This window comes from Vulpes vulpes, chromosome 14, assembly GCF_048418805.1.
Source record: "Vulpes vulpes isolate BD-2025 chromosome 14, VulVul3, whole genome shotgun sequence".
NCBI lineage: Eukaryota > Metazoa > Chordata > Mammalia > Carnivora > Canidae > Vulpes > Vulpes vulpes.
Window position 1 is genome coordinate 21087790 of NC_132793.1, and position 16971 is coordinate 21104760.

Genomic DNA, 16971 nt, shown 5'->3' on the forward strand with positions numbered 1-16971 from the left:
TGAACACAAGTAAAAACTGGGCAAAAATTCTTCACTGAATTTAGCAACATGGAAGTTATCCACAACACTGATAAGAGCAATTTCAGCCTTAAAGTGGAATCAAGAGAGAATGGGAGGAGGGGAAAGGGAGAGAAATGAGCACAGGCACATCTATTTTGTGTTGTATTACAAAGGAGAGAAACGAGGTAGTAACTAGAGGAACATATGGGTCAAGAAAAAAAAATTTTCCCATGTCAGAAAAAAGTCATGTTTTTATGCTACACAGAATGATCCAGTAAAGGAAAAAAAAAAAAAAAAGTTGGAGCAATGTCCTGGAGTAGTGAGAAGAAACAGGGCTAGCAAACAGGTAGGTGGCTGGTTTAGAAAATGGCGTGTTCACCCACAGAAGTAGGAAGACAAGTCAGCCTTTATGCGTTATTAGTTTTTCCCAGTCAGCCAGACTCAGCTGTGCAGGTCCAGGAAAGGAAGAAAAGCTGGATTTAGGAATAGTGGCTGTCAGGGGGCTGAGGGGGGAAATGAGTTGTTACAAATGGATATAAAGTTTTAGTTTTGAAAGATGAAAAGAGTTCTGGAAATTGCACAATAATGTGAATGTACTTAACGCTTCTGAAATGTAGACTTAAAAATGATTAAGCTTGTAAACTGTGTGTATTTTACTACAATTAAAAATCAAAATAAAATTTTTATTTAAAAAAAGCAGGACACCTGTGTGGCTCAGTCAATTAAGGTCCAACTTTTTTTTTTTTTTAAGGTCCAACTCTTAACTCAGGTCATGAACTCAGGGTCCTGGGATCCAGCCCCACGGTGCGCTGTGCTCAGCAGGGAGTCTGCTTGAAATTCTCTTTCCCTCCGCCTCTCCCCCTGCCCACACTCCCGTGTGCACACACTCTCTCTCAAATAAATAAATAAATCTTAAAAAAAAAAAAAAAAAAGGCTAGGAGACATGAGACTTTTAGCTCAGTGTAAACAGATAAATAAAATCACATACATTGCTAGTTTTATGTTAATTTGCTCCCAATTTTTATAGACTAGGATTCTTTTTTTTTTTTTAATTTTTAAAAATTTTTTAATTTATTTATGATAGTCACAGAGAGAGAGAGAGAGGCAGAGACATAGGCAGAGGGAGAAGCAGGCTCCATGCACCGGGAGCCCGACGTGGGATTCGATCCCGGGTCTCCAGGATCGCGCCCTGGGCCACAGGCAGGCGCCAAACCGTAGACTAGGATTCTAACAGTATAAATAAATAAACTGATCATTATAATAACCTCAAAAGTTGGACTTAACTAAGAGAAAAGCTGGGGTTTTGCCAGAAGACCACAGCAAAGAGGACAGAGAAAACCAAATTTAAGGCATAGGTACGGGAGCAATTATGAAGAATCGCTTTCTTCACCACACTGAGTAGTGAAGAAAGTTAAGGCCAGAAAGGATTGGAGGCTGAGAAAAGGTGGAAGGATTACAGACTAGATCCAGTAGGCTCCAAGTGCTGGAGCTCGGAAGTGAAAGTGAGCCCAAATGCTGCCTGTAGGATTCAGACAGCCTCTGTGTTGTGTCCTGCAGCTAAGCAGGCTCCTGACCTGAAGGTCTTTACTTGGGGCTGTACCCTCTGCCTGGGGGGTACTTCCTTCCCTCAGATATCCTCACAGCTTGTTTCCTAATCTTCAGGGGAGCGTGCCTCTGATCAAAGGTCATCTCATCAGAACCGTTTTCCCCAGCTACCTTTAAAATACAGGTGTGCCTCGGAGATATTGCAGCTTCAGTTCCAGACCACTACAATGAAACAAATGTCGCAATAAAGCGAGTCAAATCAGTTTTTTGGTTTCCCAAGGCACACAGAAGTTATGTTTACACTACAGTGTTCTACCAAACCTGCAAAAACATTAGGTTTTAAAAAAATGTATATACTGTAATAAAAAAAATACTTTGTGACTAAAAATGCTATCATCTGAACTTTCAGGGAGTCCTAATCACTAATCACAGATCAACATAACAAATATAATAGAAGAGTTTGAAATATTGCAATTATCAAAATGGGACAGAGACATGAAGCAAACAGATGCAGGGAAAATGGAGCTGACAGTCTTGCTTGACGACACCTAACCTCTCAAAGCCTCAATTTCCTCCTGTGCAATATGGGGATATATATTCAGTGACCTTAAAAGGTTATCATGAAGAGTAGAAGTATCTGGTTCACTCCTATAAATATTAGTTCGTGCTTCACTCCTTCCTTTCAATTTCTCATGCATAAAGTGGGAATAATGTTACAAGTCCTTCCCTGTTTAACTGGGGGGGGGGGGGGGGGGGGTTGGTGGTGGTGATCATCAAGAGGGCAAAATAACATGATTAACAATATACACCTGGCATTCTTGGCATTAAAGGCACAATCATCTATGGGGTGTGTCTGTGTACAGTGCAGAAATCACACAGCACCGAATCATAATTTTTTTTTTCGTTAAGAGGATTATGAATTTGATGTCTTCTGCTACCCCACATCACACAATTTACCCTGAGTTTTCAACAAACATTACTTAAGAGTTCAGCATTTCTGCATAGTTCCTAGAATCACTATTCAAGCATGGACTATTTCAACAGCTTCACTGTTTGCAAAACCCAATACCACATAGAAGAAGTCTGTATCTGCAGATGTAAGCATGTCCTAGGGTTTGATGCATTAGAGAGATGTCCCTCTTCCCTAACCTTTCTCCTAAACTACTTTCTCACCTGTTATTTTTTCCAACAGAGAAACATCTTGCACTTCCTGGGGCAAAGAAGCAATCTTCTGCCGGACAGTAGCATCCCCTGATGCAGCATTTTCCAGGTCCTGCAAAGCTTTGATCAGTTCCTCAGTCTGTACAATGAAAGCACAAACAATGCTGCCCATTGAGATGTAGGGGATTTAAAAAAGCCAGAATTAAAAGAGGTGGAGGCAAATCCTAAAAATGATCACTCCTGATATTTATTAAAATACGGGTCTTTAGTACCACCGCCTATATTGAGGTCAGTGACTGGACTGGATAATGGATTCTAAGAGAATGTAAAAAGTTAATTTTTCTAAGCCGATAGCATGAAGACTTAACATTCATAGAGAACATGAAGATTCTACATAATTCTGGGGGGGAAAAATCTTCAACTTTTCAAAAGAGCATGTTTTTGGCAACTTAAAAAAAAAGGAGTCTGGTTCATATTGCTTAGTTTCAAATAATGTAGAACTTCTAATACAAAATGCTCTGGTCTCCAGTATAGTATAAAAGCATATGTACCAGATGCTGAACAACTGCGTGCTGATAAAATGAAGTGACACTGCCTACTTCAATTCTCTCTTGGATTTGCTTTATAAAATGAATGTCACAAAGATGACAGTTTCCATTTTGGCAGCCACTCCCCAAATTAAATGTGTCAAACTCATTAATTACAAACAAAGGAGGAAAAGACTAAGAAAAGAGCAAACCAAGAATGCATACTTCATATGCTAAAAAGAGTAATTTTAAATCCTCAGAAAACAATGAATGCTGCTAGGTTCACCAGTCCATAATGATCCAGGAGTAACTGGCAAAGCAGACGGCAGTACAGTTATCCAGTTATTCTAAAAGCTAATAATTCAGACTGGCCCCTTGGAAGTTTTCAAATGCAAAGTTATATGGCCTAACACCATTTTCGCTTCATCCACCATCTAACTCAATTTAATATGACACAAACCAGACACGCTTCCTATTATGTGGGCCTTACTATAACAAAGTAGAGCTGTTTTAGGCAAAATGAGAGGCCACGTAAAAGATCCCAGTAATTTCTGAGGTCAGTCAGACCCAGATTCAAATTAAGACACTGGGCAAGTTATTTAATCTTTTAGCCTCACTTTGACAGTAAGTAAATTAGTAAGTAATAAACAAACAGGAAAATTTAACTAACCACCGAGTTTATGAGCTAATTTATATGAAGGGCTAAACAATGCAAATGTATAATTAAAAATTCAGCTCCATTTTAATATTTGAACAGATGATAGTGTAGAAAATTTGCTATTGCCACACCGACTGTCCTAGAAACTAATGAGTTGTCTACTTATATAAAAAAAACCATGCTATAGGAGAAAAGCCATGGCAGAGGACAAATGTCTTTGTAGCATTATCTACCCTTTCACAAAAATCTACTCTTTGAGAATATTTTCAACTCCTAGGAGTGAAACAAAGTCAAGTCCAAATACCATATAACACATACATCTATCTAGACTCATGCGTGCAACGACAAAGGCAAGCCTGCTACCTGGCTAGCTTTACCGGTGGGTCTTGCACCCAGTGCAGAGAGTTGCCCTCGGGTGATTCCATACTATTGGTCCCTGGCGCCACCCTGTGGCCATAATCTTCAAATAGCGGTCACCCCATCAAGACCACTCTGCCCTACTCTCTTGGGAGTTCTGACATACCAAGAGGGGTCCTGCAGAAGGATCTTGGGGAGAGTAGCTTCCAGGGTAGTCATCATCCTCCTCCTCTTGTATCTGCTGAAAAGTTCGCTTCAAAGATTTCTTCTCCTCTGTTGCTAGAGGAAAGAAAAAGGGCACAAATTTGGGTCATGACAGCCTGTGTAGGTAAGAGTCAAATGCTATGCACAATGGGCCACATGCAAAAAAAAAAAAAAAAAAGGGCAAAAGGGGTATACATTTCCAAAGACGGCTGAACATTAACCTATATGCTAGTTATTTTAAATTGGTGGTAGTTCCCTACATTATTGAAGAGTCAAAAATGGTCTCAGGTCTGTCATCTCAGATTGACTTACTGAAAAAATACAACCAAAAAACAAACATCTAAAAAAGAAACCTACTAAACAAACACATTTAATTAAAAGTTTATTTCTTAAAAATAGTTAACAAGAAGAAGTAAAGTGGTAAGAAACCCATGAGACAAAATAAGGAAGCAAGCCAATGTATGAAAGGTTTATAGAAAATACATTGCATATAAAATGAAATACTATACACTCTGCAGGATAATCTCAGAAAACAAAAACAAGGTATCCCCCACTTTTCTAAAGCTTGCTTTTATGAAATACCTACAGTAATAGTACCTGTTTTTGCTAACCAAAAGAAATTCAAAGAGGATTTTTGCTTTCACAAAGAAAGGCCTAAAGTGAAAATAGTGGTCAGCATGTGTTTCGCAGAGTGGCTGTAGAGGCAGCACGCACCCCAAGCAGCCAGAGCAGCCCTGCTAAGCTCCTGTCCGGCAACTACACTCAGCGACTCAGCATCAAGCCACCAGAGCTTTGAGCTTTATCTGTGAGCATCTGTGCTTTATCTCAATTTTATTTTGTGCATCTGTTAGCAAGATGTGGCCTAAGATATCAGAAAAGCCCAAGTGAGGTTATTTTTGGGGTCTGGGAATGCTCAAAAAATCTTCCATATAAGTTAATGGTAACTGCTTCTTCACTTTATCCCATTTCAACTTAGGAATGGTCTATTTTCGGAAAGCAGGATAAACCTGTAGTAGAGAGAAACCTATCAATAAAATTGTGTCAGAAACTCTACACGCGCTGCCCTTTAAACTCTCCCTCTAAAAACAAAACAAATCTTATTTTACCTTAAAATTAAAAATAACCATTGCTGAGAAAAAGGACTGATACAACTGAGAGAAATTACTTAAGTCACTATTTTAGAATTAACCACTTTTGAGACAAACAGGTTACATTCACACTTATCATCTGTATTGTCTGCTTTTAAATGGCTATGATAAATGTGCCCTTCCAAAGTAATCATTCCTTTCGATCAAATTGGACAATACAAAATAAATGTCAAATATCTGTGGGACATAAGTCTAAATGATACGCTTGTAAAGAAAGGATGGTAATGTGTGCCCGGCACTGCAATAGTTTCTGTACATTTAGTCCTTCTAGCAACTCTGAGATGTAGTATCTTCAGCTTGCAGGCGAGAAAACGGAGAGGAAACCCAAGAGATTCAACACTTGTCTAAAGGTAGGACTTTCAAAATCTGTGCTCTTCCCACTGCAATCAAATTCCACAGCAGCATACAACACTCTCTCATCTGTCAAAGGAGGGGTCACCATGCACCTGTCTCAGAACTCTGAGTTATAAACAGAATAATGTACACTTCCTGCTTAATTAAACATTTTCTCCTGGAACCAAGGATGTAGTTCCTGCTCCTACCTTACACATTAACTGACCAAATTATGCCTGACGTGAATGCCAAGGGTTTTATTTTTTCTTAGCTTTGTCCCTCTGTTCTACTAAATAAAGGAAAATGGCAACATTTGCAGCACAGGCAGCCCTCACTTTGTACCATTCTGTTATGTACAGATTTGTTACCAAGATTTAAATAACACCAGTCTCCCAACACACCAAGGTTCAAATTTCAGTACTGCAGCATATTCACTCTGAGTAACTGCATAAAGAACAAACTTTGCTAACTTTAGTCCACACATCACTACGTAAATAATAGAAATGTATCATGTTCAGTGACCACATCACTTCTTTCCAGTCACTGGTTGGTTACTGGAGAGCTGTTATTTCCGTTCACAAACAGCAAAGTGTGTTGTCTCCTGGTGATCAGATTCACATGACATTTCATAAAAGTGAATAATCAAAACAGAGAACTGACTGAAAATGACCACGATCAAAGAGCAGCCCAGAAACTAAAACTAAAGCTCACGCTGGAAGCAAACGGTACATAAACGGAGTTGTAGAAGACGCAGATGGTTTCAGAGATGCTGGCACTGCCACGCCCTTCCAGAAACTTTCTGAAGAAAGTGCTTGTGATGACAAGGATGACGGTGTCCAAGGGAAGTGGTGCTGACAAAACTTTTCACACTATAGGAACTCTCCAACGTATCTTACAACATGGAGAACACCAAGGGTAAACTGCCGGAGGCGATACAAACTTCTAGGATGCTTGCTCCATACCATAGATTATACAATAAGGCCAGCTCTCGTCAAACCTCTCTTGTGAAGTTCATTACAAAGAAATAAAAATACTTTAATTCTCAATGTTTCTAATGTTTTTATGTTCTAGCATGCTAGGTAACTATTAGTGTCACTATCCTCTTTCTTTCCCTATATAGATTTGTAATCTACAGTGAGTTCTCAATTCTTTGATGAAAATTTTTTAAAAGTCATAGAACAACCATAATTTTTCCCGTTGATTAAGATCATTTTGCATGGTTTCAGCTTACATGGTCATTTTTACAGTCCTGCACTATGCAAACAATGACTGCCATACTTTTAAGACAGAAAATCTAGTAATATATAATTTGCATATGAAATATCTAACAGTACTTAGCACACACTAACTGCCTAATTAGTGTGGAGTATGTGGTATGACCCTCATAGGCACTTAGCCACCACAGCATCAAAGTGGCCATATGTTAGAAGTAGCCACAAAAATACAAGCACATAAGCAAAAAATTTTTCAAATTTTTTATTTCCAAGCACTTAGAACAGCGCTCAATTAAACAACTGTTAAATACATTTAAAAAGAGAAAAATTACAGAACTCAAATCCTTCAGTTTCAAACTCTCATACAGAAGTTATTATATATAAAAACCACACACACTAAATACCTTAGGACCCTCAGAATCACTGAATTTAGGCAACGGAAGGTCTTAGACCTGTCTTTGCTTTCTCCACCTCGTCTCTCATGAGCATATTCAGGCCCATAGGCGTGGTCTGTCCAAAGTCAAGGAGCTTAAGTATGAGCTCTAAAGCCAAAGTCACCTGCCCACTAAACTGGAGCACTTTCTACCACTTCATACTGACACTCACAGCATTACAAGACTGAAATAAAACTAATGAAAATAACTGCAGGCCCATTTATGTCCTTTGCCATTTTGATGGAAATAGGTGTAATAAGAGATAACCAGTCATCCTACTTCAGTTCTCTATTTCCACTTGGAGGACCTACTGGAAATGAATTATTCATCATTTTCCCCCATAAGGCTCCTCCTTTCCTGAGTTACCTACTTAAACTATAAACACTTCCACTGGCCCTATCTTCCAAGTACAATGCCTTGGAGATCACCAGAATCTCCAAAAGTCCCAACTTCCAGGAGATTCTACACTTGAGATGTATCTAACAGATCTCTCCTTATCAGAAATGTGCCCTTTTCATGCCTTGTCCAGACCACTGTCCCAACTGGTCACCCTGTCTCTAGTTGCTCCTTTTCTAACTTAGACTACACTCTTATGCAATGAATTACCCACTGTGCCTCTACTCAAAAACCTGGAATGGCCTCTAATGATCTTACAGAGTCTACCTCAGCTCAAAGCCTACTTATGGTAAGGGCAACAGCATCTTGAGCCATCATCTCCCTCTACTCCTGCAGCACCCAGACCTTGCTGCTCTGTATGCAGCCAGCAGGCACACAGCCCTTACCTCTCTGATAGAAACATTAAGTATCTTATTTCCCTATAATACCTAGGGAAGTGTCAACAGAGTTGAGTTGGAAACTTCTTAACAACAGGTGGCACAGAGCTTGTACCAAAAATGTCTACATGCCTCCCTTTACACAGAAGGGACAGCTTGCTCTATTAACTGTCCCCTGACTCATCTGTACTAAGTTAGCAGTTATGATGCCCAACATTCTCAATCTAGTCAGGCAGCTATTAAAAATAGCCTAGGAAATCTGTCAGTCTCACGCCTACATCTGAGTTTAAGACAAGGCACCCTCCCACTATCAATTTGGCTTCTGATCATAGCATTTACACTTCTTCTTGACTCACTCAACCACTCTGTTTACAGGCAGGGAAAACACTAAGGATGGCCCCAACTGCCTGTCCTCATACTGTACTGTCCTCTATTCTATCCTCCAACCTGTCCCTGTGTCTCTAGGGCTCTCATACTTGGCTAACATTCACATAATTCTGGTTACCTAAGCACTGATAATATGCCTCTTAGAGACCTGATTGTGGTAGAATTTCAGACACTACAGCAGACCACAAAAATAATTTTAAGGCAAAAGTTAACCTAAAGTCTCCCAAACACTTTATGAAATGCAGCCATCTACCTGTAAAGCTAGGTCTTCCAAAGAATCCACTTGAAATTTTCTGGGATTGGGCAGCCCCAGTGGCGCAGCGGCTTAGCGCCGCCTGCAGCCTGAGGCGTGATCCTGGAAACCTGGGATCGAGTCCCATGTTGAGCTCCCTGCATGGAGCCTGCTTCTCCCTCTGCCTGTGTCTCTGCCTCTCTTTCTCTCTGTGTCTCTCATGAATAAATAAATAAAATCTTAAAAAAAAAAAAAAAATTTTTTTCTGGGATTAAAAAACAAATGAAAAAAAAAAAAAAAACACAAAACAAGTAAATAAATGAAAATAAACCAACAGAAAAACCACAAAGCCAAGGATCCCTGGGTGGCTCAGGGGTTTAGCGCCTGCCTTCGGCCCAGGATGTGATACTGGAGTCCCAGGATCGAGTCCTGTGTCGGGCTCCCAGCATGGAGCCTGCTTCTCCCTCTGCCTGTGTCTCTGCCTCTCTCTTTCTCTACCACGAATAAATAAATTTTATATATATATATATATATATATACATATATATATATATATATATATATACACATACACACACACACACAAAGCCCACTAATTTTATATTACTTTTATAATGAGAAAAGAATCAGGAAATGTTTGCAACAGCTCCCTCATTGTTCTCTCCTCTGAAAGTACTTTACCAGTACTGTCTCACCGAACTGAGTGGCCAGGTCCAGACGGGAATCTGGGCCTAGAGCTCATGCTCTTAACCACTATGCCTTCTAGTTTTGCACAAAATTTGAGGGACTAAGAATACTAACAAGTCTCCTCCTACATCTACCACTGGATCATACTGGGAAACTCAGAATGTTAGATATTAGAACCGAGGGGGGAGGGGGCTCAAATAAAAGTCCTATCATCACCTCATTAATAATATCTTACCTACATTATCCCAAATAATCCTCAGGACAACACTATAAGGTGTCACTACTACTATTACTACTACTAGCCATGTTGTACAATAAAGAACCTGAGCTCAGAGAGGTCTAATGCTATGTATTCACACAGCTTGGAAGTGACAGAGCTGGGATTCATACTCTGGAAACTTGGTTTCAAACCCTTGCTCATAACAGCTAAACTAACTATATAAAGGTCCAAGAAAGTTGGGTGAACTGCTCATGAATTCATACCCCAATTCAAATCTACTGAATCCATGTACTTTCAGGAAAAAGTATGGTACGAAGAACAGACTTTAGGGTGCCTGGGTGGCCCAGTCAGTTAAGCATCTGCCTTGGCTCAAGCCATGATCCCAAGGTCCTGGAATCCGAGTCCACATTGGGCTCTCTGCTCAGTGAGGAGCCTGCTTCTCCCTCTCCCTCTGCCTGCCACTCTCCCTGCTTGTGCTCTGTCAAATAAATAAATTCAAAACCAAAAACCCCCACCAACATAGGCTTTAAAGTCATACAGACTAGAACATGAATTCTCCTCTTATTATATCTGTTTGGACAAAATTTACTATACCCTTTGGGCCTTAGTATCTTCATCTGAAACATGAAAATAATACCAAATTAATAGAGGAGTTTTAAGAATCTAAAATACACTACCATGAAAAGCAGCTAATAGAAGGGCTGGTACATAATAGAAGCTCAATAAATACCATTTCCTTTGTATCTACCTTTCTTTTCTAAATCCTGCTACAACTATAGAACACTGTGTGACTAATGTGTGACTTCAGTAAATAATGAAATTCCATTCAGTCCAGTGACAGCTTGAGTATGCCCAAGAACAGAGAGATGACTTTAGAACACATGAGTCTTACACATGAGGAAATGGGTATATGAACCCAAAAAATTTCCACTTCTTTCCTTCTTTTTTTTTAAAAAAAAGATTTTATTTATTTACTCATGAGAAACACAAAGAGAGAGGCAGAAGACATAGGTAGAGGGAGAAGCAGGCTCCCTCTGGGGAGCCTGATACAGGATTCTCAATCCTAGGACCCCAGGATCATGACCTGAGCCAAAGGCAGATGCTCAACCGCTGAGCCACCCAGGCGCCCCAAGAAACTTTCACTTCTAAAACAAAATTCTTAGGCTCATTTATCCTTCACTGTCAAAGTTCCACAGGAAAACTTTTATTTCAAGGTAAACTCTGGTGCTGTCTCAAGACAAAGAAATACCCATGAATCAAAGCTGCAATATAAAAGGACTATTTAAATTTGGAAATAAAATTCTGGAGAACTCATCAATATTTTGAAAGGACTGAGATAAAAATATTTTGATAACTCAGGTCCAATGATGATGGTGAGGAGATAGACTGAGTTAGTGGAGACTAATACAAATGTTGGAACCTTCTGATACGTGCTTCCATCTTTACAGCACAGAGAAAGAGTAATCACCTTCAATCAGCATTATCCTCCAACATGGAGGAATACTGCCTCAATGGCTATAATGTCTAGAGCTCAAAAAAAAAAAAAAAAAAAATCAGAAATCCAATGGAGCTATTTTCAAATCTACCACTGCCACAAACTCCCCAATTTGCCTGACTGCTCCCTGAGTGCAAAACTATGTCTCACTCCTCTGCTCAGTCCTATAGCATCTAACATAGTCATTTACTCAAAGCACATGTCTGGCAAATGCTTGTTGAATTGAAATTCAATACTTAGCTTCCAACATTGTCTTTCAGAGCTCTCCTACTTGCCTAAAGGTGTTTTAAAAAAAAAATCAGAACCGTTTACCAATGAAGTCTAAGAGTAAAGAATGCTGAATAATTCTCCAGCACTGTGCAGAACACCTCCAAAAGGCACAATACAAACACTACCAGAATTCCAAAGTAGGGAACACCTTGCTTTTCAGAAGCTACCACCCGAGTGACTTCAAAATTGTTTCCCATCAACTCTAAGTAAAACAACAATGACTTGCAGTCTAAAAGCACTATGTCATTCTTACAAAGCCTCTAACTTGTAGTTTTATGGGAAAGTTACCCCACCTTACAATGCATATAAACTCAGATCTGGAAGAGATCATGAAAGGTACACAGTAAAGGATTGCTGAATGAATGATATTATCAGGTAAACTAACCACGGTTAAATGTTACAGCAGAGGCATGTACAAAGTACTAGAGAAACATGGACAGAAAAGGCTACATGTGCCCAAGGCAAGGTAGGAAAAACAACAAAATGAGAATAGCATTCTAAAGAAAAGTTCACCACACAGTGAAAGGGGCAGAGGACATTTCGGGCAGAGGTAACACCAGGTGCAAAGGAAGAGGTACTGTGAGAGCATCTAGAAAAGAAATTGCTGGTTATGGCCAAAGACCATGTCGTATGTGAGGAAATGGCAGAAGAATCTACAAAAGTAAACTAGTTCAGATTATAAAGGGTCCTAAGTACTATGCTAGTATTTGGACTCATTACTCTAGGCAATGAGTTCACGTGCAGTCCGATCAGATCTGTAGCTCAAAAACATGTCGTGCCAACTAGAATTAAACCACAACTAACCACAAAACCAAGAAACAAGTAATGTTTGATCTTACTCCTCTTTCAAGAAAAAAAGAACCTAAGTTCTTAAGATGATTGGTGAGGCTCACACACATACATGTACACACTTCTGGAGGATATCCTGGGTTCAATAAAGACCAAAATCAATTGTAGACAGCAAGCTGACAAACATCAAAAGTATGTTTCAAAACCACATCAATATTTAATGAAACCAAGCTCGAAAAGGGCTAAGGGACATATCCAAGACCCTGTAGTAGTCGGTGGCAGGGCTAGGACAAAATCTTAGTCCAGGGTACTTCCTAGGTCTCCACAACTAAACAATGTTGTTGTTTCTTTCCCTTGTGCAAGGAAAGTCTCTGCAAGGCAGAAGAGAGCCAAGGACAGCAAAAGTTAAGGGTGTGAAATGATGAATAGCATGAATACTAGAACCAGGCTTACACGCTGCGAGCACTACATAAATTCTCACCATCATTTATGATCATCTCTCTGAAGAATCATATAATCGCTGGTGGTTCACAGCAACCCCCATTGCAGCTTTTCATATGTGATTCGAAAGTAGGCAAAGACCAAGAGCTGTAAACATGTGGTGATGTTTCTACCTTTGGGGGGAGGGCTCTTGGAGTCCTCCATAGACAGCTTCAGCTGCTGTATGAACTCGCCGCCATACACACTTCTTTCTTGCCAGATGTTCAGCAATCTTTCTAAAGGTTTTTTACAGCCTTCATCTGCCTCTCTGCCCAGAAAAGACGAAAAGATAGATATAAGCTTAAGATTTTTTTGTGTTTAATTAGGACAGATCTACTTTAAAAACAACTGACTAAACGATTTACATATTTAAAAACAGAAAGAAAAGTATGATACATATTGTGATAAATAGATACCCAAAATTTGACCAGAAACTGCATTCTTCCTGTGGCATGCAGGGAAGACAGAGGGAATATGTTATAAAAGTTATCAGTCTTTCTTTATCTCTTGAAAGATGGGTCAAATTAGGGCAAAAAGCCAATAGGCTGATTGTTAAAGAGAATTACCAAAAACTGATCATTTCAAATGTGACAGCTTGCTTTTTAAGAAGACATTAATTGAAATGTGGTGCCAGACATTCTGCTGGAAATTAAAGGGAGCCAAAACCTTTAAGGGTAGAAAACACATGGTTTTAAAAAAAAACAAATGTTTAAAAATGGGGAATAAATTCACCACAACTCATCAATGCTAATACAGCAACACCTCAAGATGCCTTATGAATATAAAAATACACATATACCAAGTCTGATCTCAACTACTTCAGTCATTTTAATCCTGGGTTAGGTACTAGTCCCCACTCCCACAAAGGTATTTAATGGATAATCTTAGAACATACTGAGCGTAAGATAGCCCTTTGTAATTTACATCTAAGAGAAGCTGTATGGTTTTTTCCTGACATATTGCACTCTTGAAACAGAGTATTTTCGATGAGATAACTGTAACTAGTACTCAGTGTGCAACAACTGCTTACCAGAAAATGTCAGACAGCAAGTGGAAGAGTAGGGGAAGACTTTCTGAAAGCAAAACAAATTCCCTCACCATCCACAGTATTACTATGACTTGTTCTAGTTTGTAAAGCTATCTGGATGTTAACGATCTTATTACCCGGAGTGACTTCCAACAAGAAGGGATATCCTGAGACCTTAGTTTCTAAGCCAATATCTTTTACAGGAATTTCAAGAAATCATACCGAATTCAACAGAGATGGGAACTTCATCCACCCTTAGCCTTGTTAGCACTTTTCTAAAACTTATGTTTACACTCAAGGTAGCATAAGGGTTCAGCTTCATCTGGTCAGACTGCATTATTTGTGAAGTATTTGTGAAGTATGGCAAATTTCACTACATTAGGGTCAAAGTACTAAATCAGGGTACACACAACCTATTTTTTTGGTCAAGGTTTTTTCAAGTCAGAGGTGAGGGGGGAAAAAGGGAAAAAAATTCAATGATAGTTTATAAAACTTAAAGCTATGACTGAAATTATATAGTATGCTTCCACCCTTATCCTTCTACAAGCTAATCTTAAGCTTTAAAAATTCTGTTGCATCCAGGCAGATTATGTCACTTTTGCTTAAAACTTCCAATGGTTCTTCCCATTTTCCCCCAGAATAAAAGTGTGAAAGTTCTTATAAATCTTACAAAACCATTCTCAACACAGCTCATTATTTCTTTGGCCTCACCTACCCTACCCCTTCCTTATTCCCTAACAGCTACCCTAGCCCTCTGGCCTCAGGGACTTTGCACTTAAAGTTCACTTTGCCTGGAACCACATTTCCTTACTTTGTGGCTTGACTCAAGCATCCCTTCCTAATCTCCCTATCTAAAATCACACTCCCTACCCATACTTAATTTTTCTCCATACAATTTATCTTCTGATATGCTTTACAGTTTATCTGTTTATATTTTATCCATTTGAATGCAACTTCCAAAGGGATAGCGATTTGTCCTCTCCTCACCACTGCTACCTACGCTAGAACAGGCACAATATTGGCCTAATTGTAATCTTCCTTGAAAATTTTTAGATAGATTTCGATAAGCCATGTATAATGAATTACCTTTCAACAATCATCTTCCCACAACAAAGCCATTTGTGTCAGACATCAGCTAAATACTCACCTGCTCATTCAATGCGGTTTATGAAATACTGTGCTTGTAATATGAAGAACAAGACCTAGGACCTGACCTCTGGGGCCTAACCCAGGGACCCCTTCCCTTTCAACACCCCAACGGGACACTCAACCATATGTATCTTCTGCTCAAAATTTGCTCCTTCTCATACATGTGCTTTTGCTCATGCTATCTTCTCTCCTTTAAATGGAACCCTCGAAGTAGAACAATGTGAAGAGGGGAGAAGTTGGGAGTAATATAGGCTTAAGTATCTAAGGAGAATATGGAAATAGCAGAAGAATCTGGAGGGGTAGAGTGGAATTAGATTATGAAGGCCTTGAACACCATATTAAGTATGTGTACCTGTGGCCTTTATCCTAAAGGCAACGGGAAATCTTTGATGAGATCAGATGTATGGCGTGGAAAATAAAATAATTGTAACTACTATAACCAAATCACAACTAATCAGAACTGAACTGTTTGATACTTTTAACATACAACCTGTTCTCTGCAAATTCTCTGTTCACTTAAAAAAAAGAGAAACCTATCACGACAACAAATTCTTATCAAGGATTTAGTTAAGGGAAGAGATACAATGCAGACCAAATATTTGGGACTCAATTTAGACTAAGACTGATTTAGGGTACAGATTCAGCCACATTATGATACACAATGGAAACTGATACACGAACCTATAATAACCAACAGTCATTTTCAAAAAGCTTTTACCACTAATGGGAAAAGCCAAAAAGGGGCTGTAGTTTAATTGGTGAATTCAATTAACCTGGATAGGTTAATTCCTATCCAGAAATATAGTAATATAGTAAATCAGTTTTGCCAGATAAGTTTCAAAGCTTCAGATACAACAGTCAAGAAACCTTTTTCCTCATGAGGTTTGTCCTAAGTAGCTTCAATGAACTGAAGTCCCATTAGTATTTGGAATTGGATACAACTAAAGCAATGAAGTAGTTTTATAACAGAACTATCTTCTCAGGTTGCACTAACTCCATTCTAAACTGAGAAACCAGAGTGGACACCCAGGACTCCAAGGTGGCATCATCTGTACCAGTGAAGGAAAAGCAACTCATGGAGGTGAAACTAGGAGAGCTGCCAGGCTGGATACTGATGTGGGATTTCACCCCTAGGGGCACTGCTGGAGCATTTCAAAGAGGTTACTACCGGTATTACAAGTATATCAATGTGAAGAAAGGGGACATCGCTGGGATTTCTATGGTGCTGGCTGCTTATGTGCTTTTCAACTACTGTCATTCTTACAAGGAGCTCAAAAATGAATGGCTACGCAAGTACCACTGAAGAGGGCCCAGTGTGGAAACACATTTGGCATTCCTGACCATGACTTTTGCCTGGCATCCTTGAATCCTTCCATTGCCTAATTCACAATTAATATCCAATAAAAATTGACTGGTACTCGAAAAAATAAAAATAAAAATAAAAATAAAAAAACCAGAAACCTTTAAGTGAAAAAAGTCCTTGCCATTAACCAGTGAATTATGCAGAAAATGATAAATAAGTATCTAAATGTAACTTATGTTAAACACAACTTAGTATGCACTTCTAATAATAATTATAAACTCAATCACTGCAAAACCAATCTGAAAAGTGTAAACTGTATATTATTCAAACAGAATCGCTACTTGAAGTGTCAGCTGAGGCCTTGCCAAGCCAACTTGGGGGCCTTTTCTTCCTCTGTAGTTCTAATGGTATTTCTTTGGTGTATCAACTATAATTTGTGTCTTTCTGTCTTATCCCATGCACAGCAGCCCTGTGGTGAGCCTACTAAAAGTAGGAATTCTAAATATCCCCAGTGCTTCCAACAGAGCCTCATGTGAAACTGGAGCAGAAATGTTCCATTGCCAATTATGCAGAAAAGA

The 16971-nt window shown here is 39.1% G+C and overlaps 1 protein-coding gene and 1 pseudogene across 1 annotated transcript in view; one reads left to right on the plus strand and one right to left on the minus strand.

Annotated features, from left to right (window-relative positions):
• RPRD1B (regulation of nuclear pre-mRNA domain containing 1B) overlaps window positions 1–16971 on the minus strand; it is a 52512-nt gene that overhangs the window by 25574 nt on the left and 9967 nt on the right. Inside the window, exons 3-5 of the mRNA XM_026009689.2 lie at window positions 13049–13182; window positions 4415–4527; window positions 2719–2845 (exon numbers count right to left, since the gene is read on the minus strand). Coding sequence (XP_025865474.2) covers window positions 2719–2845; window positions 4415–4527; window positions 13049–13182 — 374 coding nt within the window. The remainder of the gene's footprint in view (window positions 1–2718; window positions 2846–4414; window positions 4528–13048; window positions 13183–16971) is intronic.
• LOC112928263 (ATP synthase subunit f, mitochondrial pseudogene) lies at window positions 15968–16476 on the plus strand (annotated as a pseudogene).